This window comes from Watersipora subatra, chromosome 10, assembly GCF_963576615.1.
Source record: "Watersipora subatra chromosome 10, tzWatSuba1.1, whole genome shotgun sequence".
Lineage (NCBI taxonomy): Eukaryota > Metazoa > Bryozoa > Gymnolaemata > Cheilostomatida > Watersiporidae > Watersipora > Watersipora subatra.
The window spans coordinates 19,326,614-19,350,407 of NC_088717.1; the positions used below are offsets into that span (position 1 = coordinate 19,326,614).

Genomic DNA, 23,794 nt, shown 5'->3' on the forward strand with positions numbered 1-23,794 from the left:
AGCAGGCCGAAGAAATACTCTACATTTATAGTCATCTTTGGGGTGAAAAGTCTGTCATAATAAGTACTAAAAGTAGTAGTTGAGAGAAACTAGCAACACCAAAAGAGAGGCATGAGCCAACTCTGGAGACAGTTTCTGGAATTCATGAGAAAAGAGAAAAGAGTGAGAAAAGAGTGCATAAATTTTCATACCGAGTCAAAGTTCATTCTCAGACTATAGAAGTAAAAACAAGCACATTTTCGCTGCTATAAAAGCTTTGCCATACTATTTACACTAGCACTCGTCTTTGTGAGTAGCTAGTCAGCCATAAAACCAAAATATTCAACTGTGAGTGGACGACAGCAAATATGAGGAAGAAAAGTCATAGGTTGGTGCCAAACCAAATAAGCCAATGGTAGCCTTCGCTATAATGAGAGCCGTTGTATCCGCTGGTCTGTGTGAAGCCACAATTAGAGGCAGAAAATATTGTATCTGGCTTGGTTGGTGCTGTCGGTGGGTAAACTGACACTCTAGCAAACTAATCGACTACCAGTCGACCATCATTTCAGAATAGCTTTGTAGAGACCTGTTTTATGTGCTTTATCGATGCACATAATAACGATCTCTCAAGGCGCACTTGACTACCAGGGCACTAGTTTTAATGAAATATGAATAAAAAAATTTGAAAATGGGATGCACCATATTCCGACCAGCGACTTTGGTAATTGGAAGCACAAAGTTTCCATAGATTGAAGTTCAGCTAATGTAGAAGGTTGTTGAACTTGATTTGGCTAACTTGGTGAGTGCACTTTCATTTTAAGAGCTTACTTGAGTATTTTAGACGCAAATAGCTGAGAAGTCTATCGTAGCCTAAGTGTTGGCTAAATTTAACTGATAGAAAACTCACAAGTGACACAACTTTGAGCATAGAGGTAGATATTCATGTGCATTTTGATTGGAAAACAATTTTGAAGGTTTGGTTTGATGCACTTTATCACATTGACAAGACGCTTAAGAAACTGAGTCTGGTCTTTATTATCGATGAATGCTAATGTAGATAATTTCTACATGCGGGTCTCTGCAGGTCGCTAAAGCATTTGTGAACTCTGCCTACAAAGCTATACCCATTGACCAATCAAATTAAATCACTTTGTAAGGCAGCGCTGACTTGCTCAGAGTATATAAAAAGACAGCGCAGCGGCTGGTCAGCAGTTCATATTGAGAATCAGGATGGGTAAGTTTAAAATATAGTCTATCTGCTTTTGTTTGGCTGGGAAATCAGTGTGATGCGTCTGTTACCATGTGACACCTGTCACCATGTGACACCTGTCACCATGTGACACCTGTCACCATGTGACACCTGTCACCATGTGACAACTACATAGAGAGCTCCTTCTGCTATTATGATATTACTAGGATACTAAGGTTTACTGTAGTGAAATAATGTTACCGCTCTATGTGTATATTCTGTACAGCTACAACATTACTTCTATCTAAGAACTTAAAAAATTACCTATGCATTAGCCAGAGCCTAAATAATTGGCGATTGTGAAAATCTTTGCATGCGTGTGATATAGAGTGTATAGCATTATATAATGCTATACACTAGTATATAGCATTATAGCATTATAGTGTATAGCAGTGTATAATGCTATACACTAGTGTATAGCATTACATAATGCTATACACTAGTGTATAGCATTCTGTAATGCTATACACTATAGCATTATTACACTATAATAATAACAATATAATAAGAACAGTGTATAGTATTATTATATAATGATATACACTAGTGTATAGCATTATATAATACACTATAATAATACTATACACTAGTGTATAGTATTATTACATAATGCTATACACTAGTGTATAGTATTATGTAATAAACAACATAAAAGACAGAAATGAGGAATTATGAGAGAGTTGAACAGATGTGTTCTAAAAGTTGATAATCTACCTAATAGTAGTGCCAAAGAGTTGGGATGCCGAATTATAGGTTGTAGTAACAGAAAGTTCATGAATTGAAACATACGATGGTTGAAGTTGTAGGCTGGTATCACAAAATAGAAAAACGCTGTTTGTCATATATGTAGAATGTTGACAAGCTACAGGAAATGAAAGATGCTGTCGAAAACTAGAAGCTATCTTTTGCACAAGCCACCTTCTTGTTAGACTTCTGCAGTTGTGTGATGAATTTCGTTTTTATTATTTCAGGAATTGTGCCCAAGTTGGTGCTGCTTCTTTCTGTATCCTGCTTGTCAGCAGATGAGACATTTGTGGTTTTGGCGCCTAAAACCTTACGACCTGGACTCGCGACTAGCATACACTACAACACTAGAAATGCTCCATCTTTCACTTCAGTTATTACCTCAATCTACCAAGATGGAGTTGAGAAATTCTCATCGAAATCTACATTTAATGGAGGTAAATACATCTACGATTTAAATAAGATGTTATTTATCACATTTGACGAGATATAACTTATAATGAAACATTATTTATTCACAAAATATTAATTTATAGCTAGGAGAAATCTTTCAAACGCTACAGACGGTGTGTTTTCAATTTCAGGTCAAGTCTTCATGCGCCGTTTGAATGTTCCTACTGACCTGAGGCCGAGTTCGGCAACTCTTTCTGTTTCCTTTACGGATAGAAATGGACAGTTTTATAACAGTTCAACAGAAATTAATGTAGAATCAAAGGCTCACTCCATATTTATACAGACAGACAAAGCCATGTACAAACCTTCTCAAACCGGTACGTGCTTTATGCTATTTTTAAAGGTCGACTTGCAACAAAATTTACATTACAGTTATTTACTATCAAAAGATTCACCATGTCTTACTCGGCTGTGTTGTAAGTGCAAAATATTTGGAAATGTGATTACAAGCTCTTAAAAGCTCAAAAACGAACAGTTAATCGCCACCATCACGAAACCGCCATAAATTGGAATTAGTTCATTTCTCTGACGTGGTCAATCCATTTGGTTATTGTTTTGACACGTGATGTTCTTGCGTGAATTGAAAGGCCAATAAAAGGCTCAATATAAAACTTCTCGTAGCACTAGTTTATGACAAACACTTCGGGTTCTACCGAAGACCCCGTATCAAATATAGATATTCGCTACTTTACAGTTTTGTTTCGGCTTGGTCTAATCGTCTAGTCGTTATCTAATCATGTGACCCATACTTCCTGCAAAGCAGCGCAAATAATTTCCGCATCATTTTCCGACTATCACAGGTGACCAACAGGCTCGCCATGTTTATCAGACAATGATATGCACTCCTTCGAGGTAAGTTTAAAAAGTTAAACGAATTTTCACGGTAGGTTTTAAGATATCAGTGCTCAAAGTGACAGCGTTACAATGATGATGAAACAGATGCTTAAGGACAATAGACATGGTTTTATTGAATGCGTGAAGTAAATTTGTGAAAATATTTCAACGAATGAGGTTGCATGAAAGCGTTAACAGAAGCAATCTCGATCAACTAAGCCCCATTTGAAACGTTTTGGAAAGCGATTCTAATCTACGGCAGTTTCGGGATGGCAGCGATTAACTGTTCGTTTTTGAGCTTTTAAGAGCTTGTAATCAAATTTTCACATATTTTGCACCTACAACACAGCAGAGTAAGACATGGTGAGTCTTTTGATACCAAATAACTGTAATATGAATTTTGTTGCAAGTCAACCTTTAACTTTCCTAGCCTTGTGCCTTTTGCTTAAATGGCTTTTTGTTCTCTTACCTTGGGGAGGACTCCTTTTTATTCACTTCTTGTCAATGTGAGATCCTAGCTTATGCTTTACTGGAATTGAGCAGCATGACCAAGAAGTACTCGCGGTTCACCGGTTAGACGCTGACTTACTATCGGAAGGTTGATGGTTCGAGTCATACAAGATTCATTGGTGCATTATGAACTTAATAAGACCACAAATTCTTCTGGACTACATTAACTCAAAATTGGTAGACTACTCATAAAGCCCAGATGGCTTTCTCATGGCTTATAATTAATTTGTGAGTTTTCTTTTGAGAAGCATGACAAACTTTGGCTCTGAAATTATATCAACTTTATATTTATAGTAAACTTCAGGGTGGTTGTGGTGGACTCCAACATGATGCCCCATAGAGGTTCCTGCAACGTTAAGATAAAGGTGAATCATATATACATGTACTTCATACGCAACAGATGAGAGCCTCGTCATATTGGTCGTGTTCTATTCATCAACTTGTTACTAAGCAGCCTGTTGATATGTGGATATGCATGTGTCTGCATACAGCACACATATTTTTGTTCTGTCAGGGTTCAGTTTTTACACAATATTCGTAACTGAAGTCTTACATAGAGCTATAATATATCCAGAATAAGTTTCTTCACACGTAATAACCCATATGTCTATACATGATACTAGGATGCTGAGGGCAACAAGATCAAACAGTGGAGGGATGTGGAGCTAGAAAGTGGCACACTCACTCTCAACTTGGAGTTGTCTGATCAACCCGTTTTGGGAGACTGGACTATTAAAGCAACAACTGATCAGGTTTTTACTTTAGGAGTTGTCTGCTCTGCAGCATCTATTGCTTATCCTTCACTCAAACATATGAGAAACTTTGTTGTTGTAGCTCAACCAAATAGCGCTGTCAGAAATTATGAGACCGCCCAATAATTCATGCCTTTGTTCATTTTGACACTCCTGCTGGAGCCATGTTAATCTATTTACTTACCACATAATGCACATCACTTGATGCAAAAGTTTCTCCTTATTCTAGCAAAATAAAGCAATAGCGTTTTGGTCACATTTTGTAGCAGAGGTGATGAAATAAGTTGGAGTTGTATTATCATGTTATACCTTTAGTACCTGATCACTAGCCACTTTACACCATGACTGGCCCTCGTCAGAACTACCAATTATTACAAAAGTAATTCAAAATATGTTGAGATAGTATCACAAAACTAATTAGTTGGGAATACAATAAGAAAATAACTAGGCTATCTTTTAATTCTAATCAAGGTCAGTTGTATACGCGTTTTCATCGAAAAACCTATTTTTTAATTGATGCTCAATGGTAACCCACTATATAATAATTGTTAGAGAATTTTGCATTTAATGGTACTACATAGTTTGTGGTAGTTTTTAGTAAAATTAAGGCAGCAATTCATCACTATCAAATACCTCTTAAATGTGAGGTGGTCATATAACATACTCTAGGTAACGTAATATTACATTGTTTAATAATAGTTGGTAATTATGCTTAGGGAGAAGTTGAAGAAAAAACAATATCCATCGCTAAATACGTCTTACCAAAGTTTGAGGTGACTCTTGATGCCCCGACTTATATTTTGGTTAGAGATTCACAACTGATGGTCACGATAGAAACAAAGTAAGTATTATTCTAGTCATGATCTACAGACCAGTAGACTCTGAGCTTACTACAAAATAGATCACGATTTGTCCATTTGGTACAGGTACACATTTGGAAACGGAGTGGATGGAGTGGCTACAGTATCAATAACCAATAAGAATGGTGCGATATCTACATATGACAACAGATTGAGAAGATATTTCTATCTAGATAGAACTCTTGAACTCGGCAGCCTTCCAGTAAGTCGGCAAAATCCTTCTGTCATTCAACGCAAAATTTAACACTTATTGATTTGACTCTGTAAACCGTGGATATGCTCATTATCATTTAGTAAGTTGATAGCCCCACACTAGGTTTAACCTTTGACCTTTATACATTTGTAGCTGATATTTGATATTTGTAGCTGGTTGATGGTAAAGTTGAGGTGAAACTCAGCAGAGGTCAGCTGGCAAGAATATCACGACTTGCAAATGGAGATGAATTAGAAATTTCAGTTAATGTAACTGAAACGCTCACAGGTAATAGCACTACTATAGCACTACTATTATAGCACTACTATAGCACTACTATAGCACTACTATAGCACATTTATATAGCACTACTATAGCACAATTATATAGCATTACTATAGCACTACTATAGCACATTTATGTAGCACTACTATAGCACTACTATAGCACATTTATATAGCACTACTATAGCACATTTATATAGCATTACTATAGCACTACTATAGCACTACTAGAATAGCACATTTAAATCTTTAGTTATGCTGAGATCTGTACAATTGTATAAAAGCATGTATATCTTGATAGTCATTATAATTGCATGAATATATCCGTAGTTTTATTTAGACTCGGACATAACAGAAGTGATTTAAAGATCTATATAAAACTGTAGTTTCCTAGAAGCATGTACAGATTAATAGTTTTACAAAGAGGTGTATATATTTGTAGTTGTAAAAAGAGGTTTATATATGGGTAGTTGTATCAAAGAGGTGTATATATCAGTAGTTGTACAAAGAGGTGTATATATTAGTAGTTGTATCAAAGAGGTGTGTATATTAGTAGTTGTATAAAGAGGTGTATATATTAGTAGTTGTATAAAGAGGTGTATATATTAGTAGTTGTATAAAGAGGTGCATATATTAGTAGTTGTATAAAGAGGTGCATATATTAGTAGTTGTATAAAGAGGTGTATATATTAGTAGTTGTACAAAGAGGTGTATATATTAGTAGTTGTATAAAGAGGTGTATATATCAGTAGTTGTATAAAGAGGTGCATATATTAGTAGTTGTATAAAGAGGTGTATATATCAGTAGTTGTATAAAGAGGTGTATATATTAGTAGTTGTATAAAGTGATGTGTATACAAGTAGTTGTACAACGAGATGTATATATTGCTAGCTGTATAAAGACCCAATGCTCCCTGTTTCTATAGGAATAACGAGGAATCAGAAAGAGACCGTGAAGGTTTTAAGCTACTCTGAGCGAATTGAGTTCCTTTCAGCATCTCCCGCTACCTTCAAACCTGGCTTCCCCTACACTGGATTTGTAAGTCTTATATTTATACCCTCTTTGTAAGCTAGTTGCTGGTACATCCAGTTTAGTAGTGAGTTGACTCATTATTATACCATTTACATATTCCTTGCTTCTATGAAACAGCAAAACAACAGACTTTCAAGGAAAAGATTTTCATGTTAATAGGTCTTAGTCGATGAACTTTAACGAAGTTTTAGTAGATTTTATCAGAAATTTTTGGCATTTTACTATTATTTGCGATTGTTGTTAACGCTTGATGTGATCTGACTGCCAGGATGTTTCATGATTAATGTAGACAAAGTTTTATCGAGCTTCAAACACTCAGAAGAAAATTACTTGGCGAAATGACATCACTAGTTGCTATCATTGCTATAGTTGATATCGCGTTCAAGTTGCTGCCTTACATGTCTCTATTCTATTGGTCTCTTTGCAACTATAGACACCATAATCGCATTGTTGCTTGATATGAAAGTTTTAACTGTGATCAAGTTTTGGTCAATTTTAATCTTGAAACATCCTGGCAGTCAGACATTCAAAACAATCGTAAATAATTAAAACATACTAATAATTTTTGATAGAATCTACTGAAATTTTGTGTAAGTTCATTTTGTAATTATTTTGTACGTCTTGAGACGTACCTTCAGTAGATGTTATGTCTAAAAGGAAATCAACTTATAGCTGACTACTTACACTTTCAGTTGAAACTGAGTCAAGTAGACGGAGGAATTGTTCCTAATCCAAGGAAAGCAGTAATAGTAGCAGAGAGTAAGTTTGTTTATACACTTTATTATTATTTCTATCAACTATATCATTATTATTATTCTTTTTTAACAAGTTTGTAAACATTAGCATTATTATAGAAATTTACATGTAGATTTATAACACTTTTTAAGATTATTTGGTTTGAGAAGGGATCGTTTTAAGCACATTTAACTTTTTTGGAATTGCGGAATAATTGTGCGGATATTTAATACAAATAATTAGTAATGATGATATTAATAATTTGAATTATTATTATAATATTTTCACTGTTTTAAATTAGTATTTTATTGTTATTTGTTATTATTTATTATTATTATTTTGTGGTTTACCACGCGGGTCGCTGCACTTGGAATTTATGGTCCCGGGCATTAGCTATATGCTAAAAATACTACCCATATAGATTTCTGATACAGATAGCCCACATGAGTATTCATTTAGCTCCTAGTAGCACTGGTCATTGTTAAATATACTGTAGCTCAAAGAGTTCTGATATATTGAAAATCATCTAATCTCAAGTACTAGTTCTCTATACTTCCAATATTTCATTCTTCTTTACCAATCCTGTGTCTTTTATTACATCTGTGTCTATAATTTAGTATCAATTTTACCTATATATAAATCTCAGTTTTTGTCATTTTATTAAACTTGGTGTCAAATTATAGCAATTAAAATCCACACAGCACTAGATTTGATCTCTGGATCTCCTCTTCTATTTTGCGCTTGTTCATACACCCTTTCACTAACCATTCTTTAGTCCTTTGACAAGGTTCCAGTTCCACTTACATCTTGGTGAGGTTTTGAGAAATGGACAACTCTAAAACTGCTAGTAATTCATCGAAGAGTTCAAAGAATCTCATGAAATTACCTCTCTACTGGTTACTGACCAATTCCTAGCAGACTTAGTCCAGCAAAATATTATGCTTTTTTGCCGTATATCACAACTGCCCGTTGCATATTGCATTTGAGAAAGTTCATTTATTTTATTGCTATTCTTATAATAATTGTTGTAATGTTGTTACAATTATTGTTATTAGTACTGTAGTCCCGTACACCTTGAGAGATCATCATGTGTAATAAGTATGTCTACAATTATTCAAGGGTATTGCAAAATGGTCCAGTAGCCAGTTGAATCCGCCTGAATCCCAGTTGAATAGTGCGCATGAATGTAAATCTAGATATCGGAGTTCAACTCCTGTCAACATCAATTGTTATAATTCTTGTTAATCATACTATTATTGTTAGGTTTTGAAGATAGATTCTATACATATGGTCAACGAAGAACCACTTTTGAAACAAATTCCTCTTTCCTTTCCAATGGATTGGCTGAATTCTCACTAGATATACCTTCTAGTGCAACCAGAGTTACTCTCACAGTAAGTACTTCAACACTAGCAACCAGAGTTACTCTCACAGTAAGTTCTTCAACACTAGCAACCAGAGTTACTCTCACAATAAGTACTTCAACACTACCAACTAGAGTTACTCTCACAGTAAGTACTTCAACACTACCAACCAGAGTTACTCTAACAGTAAGTACTTCAACACTAGCAACCAGAGTTACTCTCACAGTAAGTACTTCAACACTAGCAACCAGAGTTACTCTCACAGTAAGTACTTCAACACTAGCAACCAGAGTTACTCTCACAGTAAGTACTTCAACACTAGCAACCAGAGTTACTCTCACAGTAAGTACTTCAACACTAGCAACCAGAGTTACTCTCACAGTAAGTACTTCAACACTAGCAACCAGAGTTACTCTCACAGTAAGTACTTCAACGGTAGCAATAGTTAAATTGCACAGTTGTTTGATTGTTCTTTTTAACTACGTTCAGTAAATCCATTCCTCTTTTCTTTTTTCAGGCCCGCTACGGTCGCCAATCAGTAACTAAATCTCTTAAAAGGATGAATTCAAGGAATGACAACTACGTACAGCTGTCTCTACAGACAAGCAGTCTTCAGGTAACGGTGATACAATTTTTATAATATTTCATATTATATTCATATTATAGCCGTATTATATTCTTATTATATACATAGTATATTATATTCACGTTATCTTCATAATACAATTTTATATTACTTACTCTATATTATATTTATACTATATTTTTATATCATATTCATACTATAGTATATTCATATTTTATTATAATCCTGTTATATTACCTTATATTATATTCACATTATATTTGAATTATGTTATATTTATATTATACTTATATCATCTCATAATATATTTGGTAATTTTTGTATTACACGTCTAATGTAAGCATTCACTGAAGCCCGTTAAGATTAAGGTTTCAAATAATCAGGTTTAATAATTGTGTCCCTATTGCTGACATAGACAATAGAACCTTCTCTAGTCTTGCAAAAATTCTTCATGTCAAGGCTATTTTTGAGAAACTCACATAGACTGTGTCCCTAATCAAAAGTCATTCATCATTTTCAGGCTGGATCACAGGCCAACTTTAAGGTGACTTGTAGCATAGCGCGGCAGATTGTTGAATACCAAATTTGGTCTCGTGGTTTGATGGTAACTTCTGGTAGTGTGATGGTCAACACAGAGAGCTACTTCAGGTAAAACTTACTTTATAGATAAACTTACACAAAATTTTAGTCAATTTCGTCAAAAAGTATCAGTATTATTCTATCATTTGCAATTGTTTTTGATGTTTGAGGCGATCTGACGGCCAGGATGTTACAAGATTGAAATCAATAAAATTTGATTGCGGTTCAAACGCTCAGATCAAGCGAAAGTGTGACTATGACGTCTATAGATGCAGAGACCAACAGAGTAGAGACACGTAATATTGCAACTCAAAAACACTAGCCAATATCAACTATAGCAACAATAACAACTAGTGACATCATTTTGCACGAATTTTTCTTCTGACCATTTGCGTTGCTTCTGAGCATTTCTTTTGAGATATTTTGTTGATCTTAATGTTGAAACATCCTGGCAGTCAGATCACCTCTAGCATCAAAAGCAATCTCGGATACGAGAAGAATATCAATACTTGCTGATAAAATCAGCTAAAACTTTGTGAAAGTTCATTTTTAATCAGAATAGAGCTACATTTACTAAACCTGCTCTTAGCTATATAGCTATATATATGGCTATATAGCTATATAGCCATATATAGCTATATAGCTATATATAGCTATATATATATATGGCTATATAGCTATATATATAGCTATATAGCCATATATAGCAATATAGCTATATATATATATAGCTATATAGATGTGCTTTGCTAGTTTATAGCATTCAATGTGAATGTTTTAGATGAAGTTTTACTGCTGTCATCAGATGTTCCATTATCTCTGTACATTATGACTGTAACTCAGACACTTTACACTGATTGTAGCGTTCAGATGACGGCGAGCATGTCACCATCAGCGAGGATTGTTGTATATTTCCTTGACCAGACACGAGACGGTTCTGCTGAACTCGTTGCGGATAGCCTCAACTTCAATGTTGATGGAGTATTTGAACGAAATCCAGTAGGTGCCAGCATTTTACCAGACTCACAGTTACACAACATATGTTCGCTGCCTCTGAGAATCATAATCTCTTCCATTTAACAAACAATTTTGAAATTCTTTGAATTTTACTTTCTTGATAAAAAATTTTATGACTTTTCAATTTCAAGAATAGTTTAAAATGAGACACGAATCATCAATTTTTTACCTTCAGACAGCCATCTTTGTGACAGTGTGTCATGTCACAGCAGAGCGTGCCACGTTATAAAAGGTCACGTCAAGTCTCATTATGCTGCCATGTTGCGCCATGTCACTTCACGGCTGTGTGATAAAGCATCATGCCATTTAGTGTCATGTCACGTTATTTTACATGTACTATTTAGTCTTGTGAAAAAAGCTATTTTAGAAGCAACTTTTACTTTTAATCCTGAAACTACCTCCGGTTTGTTCATTAGTAGTAAGTATTAATTATATTGTCATATATATATACAGGTGTAAGTATCAATTATATTGTCATGTATATACAGGTGTAAGTACTAATTATATAGTCATATATATCCAAGTGTAAGTATTCATTACATAGTCATATATATTCTAGTGTAAGTATTAATGATATCGTCATATATATCCAGGTGTAAGTATCCATGATATTGTCATATATATCCAGGTGTAAGTATCAATGATATTGTCATGTATACTGTATATTATTGTATATAAGTCTGTATCTTTCAGGTTGCAGTTTCATACAGCAAGGAAAGTGCTCAACCAGGTGAGAGTGTTGATGTACAGGTCACTGCAGTCTCTGGCTCTATGGTTGGTTTGCTGGCTGTAGACCAAAGTGTCCTGCTTCTGGCTGGAGGAAATGACATCACGCAAGCTGACGTACGTATCCTTAGTGATTGGTGCAGTGTCTGATTTGATTAGTACAAGCTCAGACAACTCCTTTACTATCACCACTTTCTACTTTATGAAACTTGCATTTTTGAAACAATTGAAAATTGATTCAAAAGTCATCTTTTATTAGCTGCGAATCTGTGAGACCTCTGAAACTAATCTTTAATCTCAAATAAAATGTATTTCATATAAAAGAAATTATATTAGAAATTAAAATCTGTCCAATGAAGACTATATAAAGGATATACTATGTCTTTATTTTACTTTATATATGCATGTATATACCTCTATACACATGTATTTATACCTGTATATATATATACCTGTATATATATACCTGTATACACATACATACAGGCATATATATAGCTAACTGTAATTCCAGTAGTCATTGGGGCACTGGCCGCAATAACACCTGCGCATAAAATGTAGCTTGCCTAGATACTGGCAGCAATCAACTCGACTGAGTTGCAGAAAAGTGTGCTATTGGGAACAGCTAAGATCTTGAGGCGAGTGCTCAAACTCCCAGGTCTCTGGTAGGAGACCCGAGTTAGAGCAGAAATTACTACCCATATGGGTTAACCAGAGAAAATTTTTTTTTATATATATTATATATGTTACACGGCTTCAAGTCATAGCAACAAACCTACTTTTACATAAAGCCCCATGTAATATGCTCACATTGTGTCGTGATGCAGTTGAGTTCATATTTCTTACTCATCAAGTATTAGTTGGACAACTACCAGTTTTTTGTCACAGGTAATCTCTGAAATGAGGGAATATGACACAACTCCAAAGAATGACGATCAGGGTAATGTAGCCGTGTGCTTTTTCCCATACAGCACTGGTGGAACTGATACCTCATCTCTTCTTTCTAACTCAGGAATTGTCGCCCTTACCAACTCACTCATATATGTTGCACGTAAGTAAAGACATTGAACAACAATTTAAGTAACAGAAAGCTGGAGTATATTTAATATACAGTAATATATTTTTACTTTACTTTATTTCAGATATATAAAATATGTTTTTCCATGCAGCATAGACCCTGCTGTCTAGAGAAAAGTCAAAAAATTGTTTTACATTCACATTGAAAGTGTGTACTTCCAATAACTTAGCATAAAACCCTAAATCAAGTGAAAGTGATATAAAAAGAAAAGTTATTGATACAAGCCAATAATACTACAGTTACTATACAGTCATTACTACAGCTACTATACAGTCATTACTACCGTTACTATACAGCTATTACTATAGTTACTTTACAGTCATTACTAAAGTTACTATACCGTTGTTACTACAGTTATTATACAGTCATTACTACAGTTATTATACAGTCATTGCTACAGTTACTATACAGTCATTAAATTAAAAAGGTAGCTTCATTTTTTTTCTATTTGAAGGGCCAATGGGGGTGAGTTCGGGACGGTATTGGAATGGTTTAGGCTATTTACATGTATCTTACTATTCGTAAAATGTAAAATCTCTATAATGTGATAGTTCTCGGAACAGATTATTTACATTGTAGGAGCATCTCCTGTATTAGCTTTTGCTTCTTTAATTATGGCGGTATCACCAATAGGGCTTTAAGTAAACATTTAAGGCATCATAAAGTCAACGATGCCTTTGGTCAATTAGTTAGCATCTATGAAGAGCTCATTGTCAGATGTGTTTAGATTAACTGTCAACCAAATAAATTCATATTAAATGAATTTTTATATAAAGAACATGTTTTAATCAATAAATACGATCATTCAACCTTTTACAATGCATATTACACCAGCTCGCTGTAGATTACACTTGTATATTGGATGTTAAAGCTGTATGATGCATGTTACATCAATGTGCTGCATATTACACCCGCATGTCACACATTCCAAAGGTCTGTCGCGTGTGACATACACCTCTACCAATTTTATTATTATGTCCATGAAAAATTTGTTGTAAACAGAATCAGTCTCAGGAAGAGCTCACAAAAATGGCCAATTCTAAATTTTCCGAATGCTTCTTGCTCTTGACTCAACCTATGAGTAGATAACTCCGATGAGTCAGAGGTTTCATCATAAGATTGCATCTGATTCTTCGCTCGCCTTAGCCAGCAGGAACTGACTGAGCCTATCAGAGATTAGATACATTAGACACTTGCATATCACACCTTTCTACCGTATACCACACTTGTCTGCTGTATATCACATCTGTCTGCTGCACATCACACTTCTCTGCTGCATATAACACTTGTATACTGCATATAATACCTTTCTTCTGTATATCACAACTGTCTGCTCCATAAATTGCCTGTTTGCTGTATATCACAACTGTCTGCTCTATAAAATGCCTGTCTGCTTTACATCACATCTGCTTGCTGCATATAACACCTGTCTGCTGCATATTACACCTGTATGCTGCGTATAACATCTGTATGCTGTATATAACATCTGTCTGCAGCAAATCACACTGGTCTGCTGCATATCACACCTGTCTGCTGCATATTACACCTGCCTGCTGCATATTAAACCTGTATGCTGATAATATTACATTATCACTGCATCTTACACTTTTTTGCCTACATAACACTCATTTACACAGGGAGCACATGTGCTCATTTTACATAGAGTTTTCATAAACACAATCATTAACACGAATATTAGTAAAAACTGGACCATTACGCAGAACTCAACTTTATGGCCTCTAAAGAACTAGGAAGCAAGTGTGGAAAAGAAGCTATCGATGTCTTAGACCATTTTAAACTTTCTACCATTTTTATATATACGTCATCATCATAACTGGAATGTAGTCATTACATATTTAATTAGTAAATATAATTTAAATACAATAAATATCATTTAAATGTATTAAAAGAATTTACAAATGAAGACTTAATGTATAACGTCTATTCAGTTTATTCAGTTAATGCAAGATGCAGGATAAATACGAAGCTTTGAGCTTGTAGCAGCAAAGTTCCTTTGAAAATACAAACAGACGTAGAGAACATGACTAAAAGTTTTGTACACATTTCCTCCGGCCTTGCAGACTCGCATAAACTTTTGTCTGTAACACCTCACGGCAGCAACTTCCCACCCTTGTGTAACTTATGCTATTTGCTAGCCAGTGTCAAGGTACATACTCTGTTCTGTTAGGAGAAAGGTACCCGAGCAGATACAGATATGTTTTGATGAGAAGAAGAGGCCCAGAGGACATTCTAGCGGACCCAATATTTTTGAAGGGTCCTGATTTGGTTGCTGATGAACGTTTAATGTCTGTTCCTGAACCAAACTTTAATAATGCTGTTGAGCCTAAAGTACGAAAAATCTTTCCAGAAAGCTGGATATGGTCTAACCTAACTTCACAGTGAGTAATGAAAATGGTTTACTTTTTAAAGTGGACACTAAGTAGTTGTCTTTCCATGAGTATTTAAACTGATCCATGAAAGAATTTTTGCCACTTGACTGCAAATGCTATTTTAACTCTAACAATATTTGCTGAAAAAGTGCATTATGTCTATGGTGTGAATCTTTGAGTTTGCTGTTAAGCCAATAGTGTTTAGACAGACCCTCAGATATCACAATTTCTGATAGTTCTAGGTTTCTGTATTACTTCTATTGCCAGCAGACTAGATCTTATGTTTACGCCTCAAACTTATGTTTAAATAAAAGGAATGCCTTCGTTCTGTTTTAAAAATGTGATTCATACTTTATTCTACAAAGCTTCGATAGAACCTTGTTTTATTAACCAAACTATGTCTTTATTATTAGAAATGGTCAGGTGGTGATAACTACCACAGTCCCTGATACTATCACTTCGTGGGTGGCAAGCGCTTTTGCTGTATCCAATATGGCTGGTCTCGGGGTCTCTCCAGAAACTGCTAAGGTATGTATATATTCCCCATTTAACATCATGCAGCATTGTTCACTTCAGCGCTGTCTACGCATCAGCAGAAGGTTTCTATTTATGTTTCAGATGAGAGTCTTTAGACCTTTCTTTGTTTCTCTTAATCTACCATATTCAGTGGTGAGAGGTGAGCAGCTCGTTCTTCAAGCCATTGTTTTCAACTACCTGGACAGGGATGCAAATGTTACAGTCACACTTCCAGAGTCTGATGAGTACAGATCTATCGTAATTGACGATTCTGGTTTGATGGAACTTGCCCAAAAAATGGAGACTGTGACTGTGTTGGTATGTTTAATTGTATCAATGTGCTATTATTATATAAAAACTGTTTACCCTTTAGAAACTAACAGCTCTCATTTGAGTTTAGGTCGAATGCCTTCATCTTTTTCCTTAGCATATTTAGTCTTTTAATCCTCACCATCTTCCCTTCCCTTTTGAACACCATCTCATCATCCCTTTTGAACACAATCTCATCTTCCCTTTTGAAAACCATCACATCCTCCTTTTTGAACACCATCTCATCTTCCTATTTGAACACCATCACATCTTCTCTTTTGAACACCATCTCATCTTCCCTTTTGAACACCATCTCATCATCCCTTTTAAACACCATCTCACCTGCTCTTTTGAACACCATCTTACCTTCTTTTTTAATCACCCTCTCATCTTCTCTTTTGAACACCATCTCATCTTTCCTTTTGAACACCATCTCACCTTCTCTTTTGAACACCATCTCATCTTCCCTTTTGAACACCATCTCATCTTCGTTTTAAACACCATCTCATCTTCCTTTTGAACACCATCTTACCTTCCCTTTTAGACACCATCTCATCTTCTCTTTTGAACAGCATCTCATTTTCGTTTTGAACACCCTCTCATCTGCCTTTTGAACACCATCTCACCTTCCCTTTTGAACACTATCTCATTTTCCCTTTTGAACACCCTCTCCTCTTCCCTTTTGAAAACCATCACATCCTCTTTTTTGAACACCATTTCATTTTCCTATTTGAACACCATCTCATCTTCCCTTTTGAACACCATCTCACCTTTCCTTTTGAACACCATCACATCTTCCTTTTTGAACACTATCTCATTTTCTCTTCTGAACACTATCTCTTCTTCCCTTTTGAACACCATCTCATTTTCTCTTTTGAACACCATCTCACCTTCCCTTCTGAACACCACCACATCTTCCCTTTTGAACATCATCTCACCTTCCCTTTTGAACACCATCTCACCTTACTTGTCGTCTCTTTTCGGTGTCATTAAATGCTTTACAATTTTTAAGGTATACATACTTAGAGGCTTTCAATGAACAGACTGTTGTTTTTTTTGTTTTTTTTTGTAGACCAACTGGTCCCATTTTGTATCATTCAAAAGCGTGGCCATTTGTGTTTCTGAGAAACAGGATTTGACAAGAAAATGCTGTTTTTATGCCAAAAACTTGCTTTATTTTTGTTTAATGTCTCAGCATTTATTTTTTATCTGGAAAATGTCTGACTTTTTCACCATGCTTAAAATTGCCATATTTTCTACTCTCATGAGACTATCGTCATTTTTTGTATCATTGTGAAGCACTGCTCTCTTTTTAACATTACAAGGTTTTCTTTCAGGCGAAGGCTAACAGTGGCACAACCATCTCCTTTCCTATCGTACCTGTGACAATTGGGTCAATGAAGGTCAGGGTCACTGCCACCACCCCTGGAGCTGCTGACGCCGTTCAGAGAGATCTGCTAGTTGAGGTTGCTATGGCGAAATTCTCTCAATAAACTTCTTGATTCTAAACATGGTCCTAGCAATCCTTGAATACAAGGTCATATGATTGTCATTCTGGTGTCTGGACTAACTGCAGGCTGAGGGAGTGCAGAAGGAATACAATCAAGCTGTACTCATTGATCTGAGCAACAGCTCTCTCTTCACAGAAACTCTGGCTATAGACTTACCCTCTAACGTTGTCAGCGATTCAGTACGGGTAGAGTTTTCTCTCATTGGTAAGCTTTCATTGCATTAAAGAACTTGAATGTAATTTCATAGGAGTTGCATTCTCTACACAAAATAGTGCTATTCATTCCAGATAGTTGCTGTATGATGTAGGGGATGTCATGGGACCCGCTTTGACTGGACTCGATAAGCTTATCAGGATGCCTTATGGCTGTGGAGAACAAAATATGCTCTTCTTTGCTCCCACAATTTTTGTTACTGAGTATCTCATGCAGACCAATCAACTCACAGCTGAAACTAAGGCTAAGAGTTTGGGATTCATGGAGAAAGGTCTGTAGTGTTTATGTGAGAGGAGTTTAAAAACTTAGGCTATGGTCTCTGTGCTATAACAGCTACTGGTTTACATACATCATTACTAGACAGTCATTGGTCAGAAGCATTTCATCCTAATACAATATAAAGGGTGTTAGAGAAATAATATTTATCTATATATTACAAGATATGATATAACTCACCTGCGCCGTCTCGTCACTATTAGATATATAAGGTGTCACACCTAAATTTTTACTTCCTGTGCGCCTTTTTAAAAAAGGAGCCAACTCATAGCTGTACTGTCTGGTCACTATTAGGTATATAAGATGTCACACATTGGTCTTTACTTCCTGTGTGCCTTGTTCAAAAAATGATATAACTCACACCTGCACTGTCTTGTCACTTTTAGATATATAAGATGTCACACATTGGTCTTTACTTCATGTGTGCCTTGTTCAAAAAATTATATAACTCCCAACTGTACTGTCTTGTCACTATTACATATATTAGGCGTCACACGTTGTTCTTTACTTCCTGTGTGCCCTGTTCAAAAAATGATATAACTCACACCTGCATTGTCTTGTCACTATTAGATATATAAGATGTCACACATGTCTTTACTTGCTGCTCACCTATTCTAAAAATAACTTTTTGTTTCTGACTGAAAATAGGTGAGGATACTGATGAATAGAATTCAATTACAGGTTATCAGAGAGAACTGACCTATCAGAGATCGGATGGTTCATTCAGCGCATTTGGGCAAAGTGACCCTTCTGGAAGCATGTGGCTAACAGCTTTTGTAGTCAAGTCATTTCAACAAGCGAGAAGTTTTATTTTTGTGGATGAGAAGACAATTCTAAAAGCGGTTGACTGGATAATCAAAAGGCAAAATTCGGATGGGAGTTTTCCAGAACCTGGTCGCATCATTCACAAGGAAATGTTGGTGAGCATTACCTAGTTACAAAAATCATGTAGTTGTGCTATAATATGCATAGCCACTATTCCTAGCGAGTGTCTTTTATAACAGGGTGGTGGAGCCAGTAGCAGAGTAACTTTGACGGCCTTTGTTCTGGCTGCCTTATCAGAAGTTCGAATCAGTTCTCCAAGACAGGTAGAAGGGCTTAGAACTGCTTGGCGGTCTGGCCAGATGTATCTAGAAAGACAGGCGCGTGAACTTGCGGACCCCTACAGTTTGGCACTGACTTCTTACGCCCTTTTTAAATCCGGCAGTCCGTATGTCGATTTAGCATTTCAACCTCTTCAAAGACTTGCCATAACAGAAGGTAATTAGAAATGTTATGAGCATGAACACAATTTTACCATTTTTCAAAACAAGAGGCAGCTTTCTGGTACAATACATTTGTTAAAATGCATAATATCGACCTTAGTGTTTCTATGTATTGCTCTCTCAATTGATTTAGGCTTGTTTTAAAGAAAGATTGCCTGGAATAGGATTTGAACTCACAACTTTCAGCATAAGACCTATTGCTACTACCATGTGTGCCAATCCTTCAAATACCATGAAAGTTATACATATAGTTATTCTCTGTGCTTTATCCCCACATTTGATGATCTCTCATGTCGCTCGATACTGCCAGGGTACTAGTGATTTATAATTCATTCATGTAATTATTTAATTAGGGTACTTTTTTAGGGTATTTAATTAGTTTAATTGCAATAATAAAACTCTACCATTGCAAATATTTACCCTCAAAAAGGTTCAGACTAAATAGAGTTGTCATATCGCACTTCTTACTTCTTTCTACATCTACTACTTTCTGCATTGATCTATGATTGTTTTAAGAACTCAGTGTATATTAGGTGGAATGCAATACTGGCACCAGCCCCAACCAACTCCTGCAACCAACAGCAGAGCATGGAGGGCTCCACACCAGCAGGGTCGAGCTATTGACATAGAGCTAGCTGGTTATGTACTGCAGCTGGTCACAGAGAGATCTGGTGTCACAGAAGCGATGCCTATCCTTAAGTGGATTTCAGCTCAGAGAAACAGCAATGGTGGCTTCTCATCAACTCAGGTTTGAGTCACTAATGCTATTTTTACACGTCCTTTCAAAATATGCCTAGCTCTTGTATCTACACACTAGAGCTATGCGTCTGTGCGTGTCGAGGTCTGATGTGAATACATCTATGAACTACTCTACATGAGCTAATATCATGCCTCTTCTACTGTTTCTAGGATACAGTTGTGGCATTACAAGCACTTGCTAAATATGCCAAAGTAGCATTTGGATCAAGTAATATGACTGTGGATGTTGCAGCAGCAGGACAAACCATTTCCTATAGCATCAGCTCTTCCAATGCTCTTTTGTTGCAAAGTCGGGTGGTTAGTAGTCCTTCCTACATTCTTGAGACAACCCTCAGCCAGTGTTACCTCATTCAGTTCTCTTCAGGTATCACATATATGTGTTATGGGTCTGACTTGTTTCTAGTTGGATGCTGATACCAAGTCTGTGAACCTATCAGCCAGCGGCTCTGGAGTAGCCTTAGCTCAAGTTTCTGTCAGTTACAATGTGGAGGCATATGAACAAGAGCCCGCATTTGACACCGTAGCTACTATAATCAGTGAGTCAGACAAAAGGATTACTGTGAGAGTTTGTACCAGGTTAGTTATTACTAATGTAATATTCTGATTTGAGCTTTACAGCTTTACAGCTTTGCAGCAGTTTTCATAGTGAAGAAATGTACATATACAGATATCTCTGTAAAGGAATATGATACTAGTTTAAATTCCATACAGTCAGTGCGATATACATGTAAGACTGCTGAGGTGACAAGGGATGTGTGTGGTTACTAGGTGGTTGCTGGGTGGTACAACAGGCATGGCTGTTAAAGAGATCGGTATACCGAGTGGTTTCACGGCTGACATTGAGGCACTTGAGATGGAACGCTACGACGGAGTGAAGAGAATTGAAGAGGGTGACAGGAAGATTATTCTTTATTTTGATGAGGTAAGAGCACCTGTTGGACTTTCACTGTTGTTAGACTATCTTTCTAGCGAGTCTGTGGTTGTTTATTTGTTGTAAACTTCAGATGTCCATATATAGTAACTCTTTAAGGTGTATCCAGTGAACTGAAGGAAGTTCATAAGTATGTTTATGGTATGTTAACATACTACTTATAAATTACGAACTTTTCTAAGGAAGAACGCTCACAAATTAACAATCACTTGCAACCTTTTAAATTGCTCAAAAAAACAACAGTTGTGACCAATTATAGACATCTAAATATATATTATTTAGTTTCCATGTTATTACAGCTTACAAGCGAGGAGAAGTGTGTAGAGGTCAATGCTGACAGAACAGGATTAGTAGCTAAAGCTAGGCCAGTTGCTGTCAAGGTCTATGATTATTACGAGCCTGAGAACCAACAGACCATCTTCTACTCTAGCTCCCGTCTCGGTAACAACAACATTTGCGATGTATGTGGAGATAACTGCGAGGGGTGCAGTGAATACTTGCGAAAAAAGTGAATGACTGGTTTCTGATAAGAAATCAGCACATTTTGAACGATTGCTGTCAGCTTTTAGTTTATCATATAGTGAGTAGTTGCAATGCTTTGCATTTATTAGTTGTGTATTTTATGCCAAATATTATTTTTATTACGTTATAATAATAATTGGATGGCTTCAATTTCATAGAACTTATATAATCCATAAGTAGATTATATCAGATAATAAACACGCATGAATACTAACTCATGAGATTTAGTGTTTATAATGGTTATTATGCCATTTATGCCTTTTGCCAACATCTTGATTGCTTAATGAATTTCAAAAAAATTTTCATTCTGTCTAACAAAAATTCCCTTTTGTTGAACTAAAATGTTTCAAAAATCAGTTGAACTGCTGCTTGAACTTGTTCAACTCACAGAAAACCATTTGATTGCGACAGCCAATCAGAGCAGATAAAGTGCAGTTTTATTTTCTCATGCAAAACAAGCTAGCAAGAGCTACTAGCAAATAAGAACGACAAACGCGTTTGTGTCATTCGTGAAACAAATTAGCAATAATCAGGCAAATGTTAGCAACAGATTATTGGCTAGTGTATGCAGTCTTAGTGGAAATAAAATGAAAAATAATTATAGCACACAAATCCTTAACATTCCAAGCTTTGTTGCAAAAGGATTGATTAATTATGATTGTATAATGACATGTGTGATATTGGGAGCATTTTCTCTCGCAGATATGTTATAGAAAAGTATCGAAACCTGTTTGATAAAAACAGTGCATAATTTTCTAATCACATACTGTTATACTATTATATACAACTAAAATATGGTGGTGAACTATATCAATTTAAAATATGTAACAGACAACATATTATGTTCAGGTTTTTTCGAACATCGGAAAGTATTAGATCAACTATCAAATTTTGTGATGATGTCTTGCGCAGTGTGCAAATGAATAAAGCAATAAGATCAATACAATCAATAAATAATCAATCAATCAAAAGCAATCAATAATATCAATAAAACTAATGAGATCAATATGACCAATAAGATCAATACAATCAATACAATCAATAATATCAATAAAATCAATGAGATCAATAAGATCAATACAATCAGTACGATCAATAAAATAAACTTATTTTACGAGTTTATAATAAAATTACTATCACTGGTGAATTCAAGTCAATATTAAGCTACATATGGCTGAGTTTGCCTTTTTATATCCTTGTAAAACTGGTCTCATAAGAACAACCTTTGAGATCGACTGTATTAATGCCTGTCTCCCACAATAACACTGAATGAAATGTCTCCTGATCAAAACCAACAAAAATACACTTCACGCAAGAATTACACATGTGCAAAATATAGTGTCTGTAGTTTATAAAAAGGTCATACACTATGTTACCCGACAAATGAGCAGAAACAAGATGTCACTGCTATACAGCTGCAAGACTGCAATAAAAATAGAGATTGTGATAATATCTTAATATAACGTCTACTGCTTATAAACAGCCCATAAGTGTTAAAAAGGTGTATAAAAATTACTACAACTTACTGCCATATTGACTTATGCCTAGCCTTCTGCGCAGTGTTCACTGTCAGTAAAACTGTCAGTAGTTCTGAGTTTGGCATGTATCAGCTACTACCAGCCTAACATCGTTAGATTAAAGAAATTTAACAAATTTTTAATCAAGATGCTGATGGTTTGCCAGTCTCACACAAACTGATTGCAATGTAAAATTAGCTAAAAATCTGATTGGTTCGTTTACAAGATGATAAGACAACTTCGAAACTCTGTGATCAGGGATTAAAGAACTGTGGATCCCAATAAATTCTAACATTTTCAGCACAGAAACAGAAAAGTCAATATGATTATTTGAATCTCAATTTATTAATTCACTTGATCACTAATTTTCAACTGCAATTGAAATAGTATTTTGAACAAATATAAATTTTATCACGGTGTACTGCTATTGCTGACTACACTACTAACAAGCTCAGCATTCTACTAGATAATCATGCAGTCATGTATGTGATGCTCAGTGGAGTAGTCAATTGACACAATTACAAACAAAAAACACAATTTTGTTTCATTAATATTGTGTTGTTGGTACTAAAACACTCATTTGTTGTATTGTGTTTTATTATATTATTT

The 23,794-nt window shown here is 35.5% G+C and overlaps 2 protein-coding genes across 2 annotated transcripts; both read left to right on the forward strand.

The window, feature by feature from the left end:
- Positions 1–1,209: 1,209 nt before the first annotated feature.
- Positions 1,210–6,927, forward strand: LOC137406841 (CD109 antigen-like). The gene is made up of 9 exons (XM_068093450.1): positions 1,210–1,213; positions 2,200–2,409; positions 2,557–2,742; positions 4,064–4,134; positions 4,393–4,521; positions 5,238–5,362; positions 5,448–5,583; positions 5,748–5,862; positions 6,785–6,927. The coding sequence occupies exons 1-9, from the start codon at positions 1,210–1,212 to the stop codon at positions 6,925–6,927; spliced, it is 1,119 nt and encodes a 372-aa protein (XP_067949551.1).
- Positions 6,928–8,922: 1,995 nt separating this feature from the next.
- LOC137406574 (CD109 antigen-like) lies at positions 8,923–21,876 on the forward strand. The gene is made up of 19 exons (XM_068093173.1): positions 8,923–9,020; positions 9,508–9,606; positions 10,097–10,224; positions 11,019–11,154; positions 11,866–12,015; positions 12,787–12,949; positions 15,165–15,375; positions 15,780–15,894; positions 15,985–16,200; positions 17,529–17,657; positions 17,768–17,906; positions 18,010–18,186; positions 18,873–19,111; positions 19,196–19,451; positions 19,990–20,204; positions 20,366–20,512; positions 20,619–20,791; positions 20,984–21,137; positions 21,446–21,876. Exons 2-19 carry the CDS (start codon positions 9,550–9,552, stop codon positions 21,656–21,658), a joined length of 3,018 nt encoding a protein of 1,005 aa, XP_067949274.1. The 5' UTR covers positions 8,923–9,020; positions 9,508–9,549; the 3' UTR covers positions 21,659–21,876.
- Positions 21,877–23,794: the final 1,918 nt, after the last annotated feature.

What these genes read in the sequence shown, in the direction of transcription:
- LOC137406841 (XM_068093450.1), top strand. An exon ending in GTACAAACCTTCTCAAACCG is followed by an intron (nt 2,743 to 4,063) that starts GTACGTGCTTTA and finishes TTATATTTATAG; the next exon opens with TAAACTTCAGGGTGGTTGTG. An exon ending in TTGAACTCGGCAGCCTTCCA is followed by an intron (nt 5,584 to 5,747) that starts GTAAGTCGGCAA and finishes TGATATTTGTAG; the next exon opens with CTGGTTGATGGTAAAGTTGA.
- LOC137406574 (XM_068093173.1), top strand. Translation starts at nt 9,550, where the DNA reads ATGAATTCAAGGAATGACAACTACGTACAGCTGTCTCTACAGACAAGC. An exon ending in TACAGACAAGCAGTCTTCAG is followed by an intron (nt 9,607 to 10,096) that starts GTAACGGTGATA and finishes CATCATTTTCAG; the next exon opens with GCTGGATCACAGGCCAACTT. An exon ending in TCTCTCCAGAAACTGCTAAG is followed by an intron (nt 15,895 to 15,984) that starts GTATGTATATAT and finishes TTTATGTTTCAG; the next exon opens with ATGAGAGTCTTTAGACCTTT.